Source organism: Salmo trutta, chromosome 30 (genome assembly GCF_901001165.1).
Source record: "Salmo trutta chromosome 30, fSalTru1.1, whole genome shotgun sequence".
In the NCBI taxonomy this organism is placed as follows: Eukaryota; Metazoa; Chordata; class Actinopteri; order Salmoniformes; family Salmonidae; genus Salmo; species Salmo trutta.
The window spans coordinates 29,673,618-29,680,087 of record NC_042986.1 but is presented as its reverse complement, the minus strand read 5'-3'; the positions used below and the strand labels follow the sequence as shown (position 1 = coordinate 29,680,087).

General features: G+C 39.5%; 2 protein-coding genes across 2 annotated transcripts; one reads left to right on the top strand and one right to left on the bottom strand.

Moving 5' to 3' along the window:
* Positions 1-1,401: 1,401 nt before the first annotated feature.
* Positions 1,402-2,658, top strand: uqcc5 (ubiquinol-cytochrome c reductase complex assembly factor 5). The gene is made up of 2 exons (XM_029723780.1): positions 1,402-1,751; positions 2,331-2,658. Exons 1-2 carry the CDS (start codon positions 1,595-1,597, stop codon positions 2,420-2,422), a joined length of 249 nt encoding a protein of 82 aa, XP_029579640.1. The 5' UTR covers positions 1,402-1,594; the 3' UTR covers positions 2,423-2,658.
* Positions 2,659-2,684: 26 nt separating this feature from the next.
* Positions 2,685-5,371, bottom strand: ognb (osteoglycin, paralog b). The gene is made up of 6 exons (XM_029723777.1): positions 5,095-5,371; positions 4,615-4,696; positions 4,148-4,312; positions 3,817-4,019; positions 3,538-3,630; positions 2,685-3,366 (listed from the first exon to the last, which is right to left on the bottom strand). Exons 1-6 carry the CDS (start codon positions 5,191-5,193, stop codon positions 3,196-3,198), a joined length of 813 nt encoding a protein of 270 aa, XP_029579637.1. The 5' UTR covers positions 5,194-5,371; the 3' UTR covers positions 2,685-3,195.
* Between the last annotated feature and the right edge of the window lie 1,099 nt (positions 5,372-6,470).

The window sequence follows — 6,470 nt, the reverse complement described above, 5'->3', positions numbered from 1 at the left end:
GAGATACAGATTGGGGATGTGAGGAAGACAACCTGCCTGTGTCAGCATACCCCTGAGATACAGATTGGGGATGTGAGGAAGACAACCTGCCTGTGTCAGCATACCCCTGAGATACAGATTGGGGATGTGAGGAAGACAACCTGCCTGTGTCAGCATACCCCTGAGATACAGATTGGGGATGTGAGGAAGACAACCTGCCTGTGTCAGCATACCCCTGAGATACAGATTGGGGATGTGAGGAAGACAACCTGCCTGTGTCAGCATACCCCTGAGATACAGATTGGGGATGTGAGGAAGACAACCTGCCTGTGTCAGCATACCCCTGAGATACAGATTGGGGATGTGAGGAAGGCAACCTTTCTATGTCAGCATACCCCTGAGATACAGATTGGGGAAATGAGGAAGGCAACCTGCCTGTGTCAGCATACCCCTGAGATACAGATTGGGGATGTGAGGAAGGCAACCTGTCTTTGCCAGTGTACCCCAGATAGACAGAGGCTCATTATGCTTAAAAAATAGTCTAGGTTTATCAGAGGTTCTAAAACTACATCAAAATATTTTAATTTGATATACAACATATTTATATCATAGATAAGTAACAAGGTATTTTGAGAAGATGAAATATTCTGACATTTGGCTAAATACTGTTTTAGTAGTGCCATCTAATTAGAGACAATGAGCCAAGTCACCAGGTGTGCATTATTTGTGACACATTTTAACCTGGATGCTTTAATAATTTGAAGGTAGTGCAGAAGCTTGGTATCAGCGCCGATTTATTGCCTTTGTATTGCACTACAAGCTTCTTTTTAACTTGTACACTGACCTGTGTTTTTAGTGTTATTATAATTCATACCTTTTTGAAAGCTTGCAAGGATTAATTGTTCTCAGACAAAAATACATTTGTTGGTCTGGTTTGATAACTGCTTTAACCTAATATGCTCTTTGAGGTACACTGCACACAAAGGCCAGTAATTTGCATCCTCTGAGGGATGCACAGTCTCCATTGGCAAACCAAACCACCTGAACAGGTGGTATCAGATAAGTTCAATAATTGCTGAAATAAAGAGGAAATTATACCCTACCTGAACCTGCTGTCCCCCTGTGTACACCTTATGACAAACATACATATTACACTCAGGACGAAGGAAAACTATTTGAACATTTAAAAAACTATATATAGGATATTCATCCATTATTGTATTATGATGTGGTTATAATACATTGTAAGACTTGTCATACGCATGTATAACACCTCATCGCATACATCAAGCTTTCTTGATGGTGGTTGATAATCTTTGGTAAGGGGGTAGACAGTTGGATATCTTGTTGGTAGTTGAATATCTTTGGTAAGAGCGTGACGTCACGTGAACCAATGAAAACGCTTAAATATATGACGTCTGCAACGCCATCTTCTCTTTTGCAGCATCGTGATAAAGACAGTGGTAAAGGACAAAGTCGCCATGAATGGTATGCAATAAAGTAAGTCACATAAGAGATCATTAACGGCATTTTACTTAGTCGGCATGCTACCTTGCTTGCTACTTAAGTAATTGAAAATACTGTGAGTGTTAAAACACGAGGAACAGAAGAGATAATGTTTCAGAGAAAGAGTCAAAATATCAAGTACTTCCTGAGTCTTGTGCCAGGGAAACGTCGCTTTGGAGTGTACAGATTTCTGCCTGTCTTCTTCTGTATTGGAGGTGTGATGGAATGGGTCATGATCAACGTGAGGATAGGAAGGGAGACATTCTGTAAGTATTCAAACCTCTGGCTGACTTTATCTGCACTGTCAAACTAGCGAACACTATTGACGCATCACTGTATGTGGATGTACGTACAGTAGTAGTACTGCTGCTTTGCCAAGAGAGCCCAGACGTTAGTGCGTGCACTGGCCCTGTACGTTTCTGTTTTAACCCACATTCAAGTTGTTCACTACAGTGGTGGCAACAGTGGGATAGTCCTTGATATCTCAGACCTTTTAATGGAGATGCATTGTGTGTGGATGCATAGAAGGGAGTGTGCCTGTGGCCTCCCAATGTGAGTACTACCTCTGCCACAAGAGCCCAGGCTTGTATGGTGCTTGTCCTGTAACTAAAGGGTCACTCATTCAAACCCTGCTCCAGTTGTTCCTCTGAAATTGACACTGTAGTATAAATTGGATTCAGACAACTTGGGCTACTGCTGAGGTTACAGTCAATAAAAGTCCGTCGGTCCTCTTCAAAAAGCTAAGATTGTGCAATTTAGTCAATGGTTGAGCTACTGTAAAGAGTTTAATATATTTTTAATTTTTAACCCATCCTCTGTTTCATTCATCTCCGTTTCTCCCTCAGATGATGTCTACAGAAGAAAGAAGTCAGAGAGGGAATACCAGCAGAAGATCGAGGATGGATTGATTGTACTTAATAAACCAGTAGACAAGTGAATTACTGAACCAGTAGCCACTATAATGGAAGTAGAACACTTGAGATGTGATCGGGACACAAACACTGGTGTTTGCAATGCAATGGACTTGAGGCAAACATTTCTGGATGGTTCAAAAGACTGATATTTTATGTATGTTTGTTTATGTACTCTGTGATGGGATAGTCCTTGGATGAAACATTTTTCTGAGGCAAATGAGACAACGTTGTATTTGTGTAATAAAAGTTACATCACTCAGTGGAGGCATCGCAGTGCCGTTAGAATCATTTTATATTGTTTTTATTCTGATAAATGATAAAAACATTTACGGCAAATTACATGTTATACCCATTTAAAATACAGGTAAACAGTTTCAAATGTTAACAAATTGTAGTTACACTTTATGTACATTTATTAGCCATTATTATTTGAAAAGTAGATGAATGCAACTGATGCAATTTCCAGATGTGCTATTGGAAATATAAAACATTGATAAAAAATTGTCAAAAGAGTATTGTGCATATAGTTATGTTGTGTAAGAGAACTCCTGCCCTACTTAAGAGGACACCAATCATGGTGGGTAAGATGACCTACGAGACATTCAATTGTAACTTACAAAACAAACACATTACTCATATTACATAGCTCTGCTCTATATATCGTAACATACCAGTACACACTTCTCATATTACATGCCACTGCTGCGCTATGGTCTATTGACTTGTGTATTACATTAGTTGGCCCTTTTCACAAGTGAACCCCTCACTAGTATTGTGGTCCTCCCTAGACTGTATCTCAGTGGTATGGTCCAATGGGCAGGGCCCTGAGGCAAACAAAGCTGTTGGGATGCTTGGCCAGCATCAGAGGGTTGCCATCCAGTCTCACCTCCTCCATGTTGGCTCTAATGTACTGAGTGTTGTTGCCTTGGCAGAAGGTCTCATCCGATAGCGTGGTGATCTTATTGTTCTGCAGAGGGAGTAGATTAGAAGACAGATGTTGGTTGGTAAAAACGTTTTTGTTTTGTTTTTTACAATTATGCATTTGCCTGCACCTGCATTTATACTCTAAAATGTGTTGTTAGGTGAAAGATACATATTTGTCTAAACATTGCTGTGGGAGGCAAAGTTGTAAACAGACATATAGGTGCACAATGTGGAGACTCTCTGGAAGTTGTGGGATTGCCTCCAGCTCGTTATTGCCAAGGTATAGGTACGCCATCTTGGTGAGTTTCTGAGAAAAGAGATTTGATGTTATGTTTACATACTACAGGGTATTTCAGGTAAGATTCATGTTTGGCATAGAAATTGTTGAAATTCTATTGACATTCAATGCAGCCATTACTCAGACTAAAATGTTACTGTATGTAAAAAAAATATAGTGTTTGCTCTAGAATCTTGGACTGACTTCCTGGCTTACCTTAAAAGCAGTTGACTTTATACCCTTGGTTTTAAGCTGGTTGTAATTGGCATTGAAGGATATGAGTTTGGCAGGTAACATGGGTAGTTTGGCCAGCTTGTTCTCTGAGAGATTGAGCTCTTCAAGGAGGGCAAGCTTTGAGAAAGCTCCGTCTTCTATCTCAGAGATGAGGTTTCCAGTCAGATCGATTCTTCTCAAAGTTGCTATAAAATGTTAAATACCATAAACTTTAGAGATGTTCACTAAATAAGTTTGAGTGATAAGTGAATAACATCTTAATGTTGGTTTTTTAAAAAGTCCACAGTGTTACAAAGCTACTCTAATCACTAACCAATGTCTGCAAAGTCTTTGTTGGTGATTTTAGTGATTTTGTTGTAGCGTGCGTAGAGATAGGCAGTTTCCTTGGGCAGGGATGGAACTGCTGTCATCTCAGGGGAGACCTCCTCACAGTATACCGACCCAGTCAGACACACACACAGTAGGCACGTGGGCAGCTCTGAAATCCATAGCCATGTCCTTTAAATGCATTCTCCTTCAGCAATGACTTCCAAGTTTTCCTATCGATCAGCCAAGTAATCCCTCCCTGTATTCATCTCTCTTCATTCTTTATAGAAACCTAACATAAACGTGTGCCATAGTAGTCAACAGGGCACTACATGTAACATTCCTGCTGTAATGTGTGGTTGTTTTAATGCATTCACAAAGGGGAAAACAGCTCATTAGACCTAGCATATGGCCTTAATAAATAAGTGATTGTGAACGTCTTTTCTCCAGTGTATCTCGAGAGAATAAACTCACCACCCTCATCTTTCGGAGCTGCTGCTGGGCTTGTATCTGAGTCTCCAGTGGTGTCATAGTCTGGGATGGTCACAACCTCTTTCTGTGGAATTGTTTAGAAGAAATGTCTCCAGATCACCTCACAAGAGAAGACATAAGCTGTGTATTTTATTTCATACCAACTGAGTTTTACTAACGGTCTGATTATCTGCTAAGCAAGTATTTATAATCTCAGACACCAATGTATAGTCTTCACAGACTAATAATGTATATTGAGTCATCATTTAGGCAGGGATAGGGTTTGGCACCTGGTGTGTGGGACTTTTACAACTCTTATATGCAAACTTTAAGCTTTATAGTTGTATGATAGATTCTGCTAATAAAGTTTTTAGAGGTATGGATCCTCCCTCAAAAACACATTTTCATAAACTCTAAACAAAATCAAATAATCATGAATTTGCCCAAAAACATTTACAAAAGATATGCACTTCCAAAAATTACCTTAGGTTTCCTTGCTTCCATGTATCCATTTCTTGCTGCAGAAGAGAGCATCCACGGTACCAGAATAATGGTGAAAAACAAAGTCCTCAGGTCTATCATTGTGTCTAACAGCTGGGATGGGAGCAGAACAGTACTGAGGACAGAGGGGTAGGGCTGTGAGTACTGGGCTGAGATCTGAGTGAGCAGGAGGAAAATTTTCCATCCAGTTTTAAAGAAAAGCTGCTAGTGGAGTATTAAGTAAGACTAGGAAACAAATCTTAACCCAATATTTGCTGTCAAAGTAGCCTTCTCATCTCGTCAGTTTTGACAGCTTTTGGAAATTGGCATGTTTTAGAAAATTGTGAAATCTGACAGTAGGCTGTGGATGCATGTCATTTTAGGTTAAACCACACCGGTTCATAACATTTGAAAATAAAACATTCAACTCTAATGGTTTTTAGCCAAACATATCTTTATTTATTTTTATTGTAACAAACCATTATGTTATGGATGTTTTGGTTTCTCTATCAACAATGGTCTTGTGTTGGGCAGGATCATGGTTGTGTTCAGTTGGCACGAAAATGGGGAAAATGCATGTTATTATTGGACATTCATTCCTCCTGTTTAGTGCCCACTGAACACAACCCAGTTGATTGAGGCATCTGTATGTTACAGAGGGTAAGGCTGCCATTGTAAGCTCAGGTGTATTCATTACGCCAATTGTTATGGACTAGAAAGTGTTATAAAGTGATGAAAAGATGAACATGTATATCAAGAGTGTAAAATGCATATAACACCCACTTGTTTGCCTTATTGTTTTTATGCAAGTTGTTGTCAGAGACCCTTGCATCCCTATATATTCAACCATTATGTTGGAAAGGTTCACTTTGAAATTAAAAGAAGACATTTGTCCCTTTTGGATGGACTGGCAAACCCCTGTGCTGTGTATGTCGGAAAAAAAGTTGGACAAAGTTAATGGAAAAAGGCTGGCTTTTAAAAACAAGAACTATTTATCTGGAAAATACTGACTGGTGTGGACAGAGTGCAGAGAGAGAGAGAACTTAAACATAAAGAGCAGTGGGATATGATTACTGGAATTTTGGACAGAACTCTTTTGCATGAAGTGATTATAAAATCTAATGCCAAAGCAAGCAATGAAGAAAGGAATGTATTCTTCTTACTAACACCTCCCTTTCTGACTTAAAACTCCAACAAAAATGTTTCCCCTGGTCTCTCGTGGTTTTATTTGGAAATGTTTTGTGTAGAAGCGTTTGTTACAAGTCAGCATCTACTGTCTGCCCCTCCTATAATTTTTCAGAGTGCAGGTGTCCATCCAGTTGCTCAAACTTGGTTCATGTGAGAAAAACAGTTTTACTTGAGAGCTTGTCCAACTATGG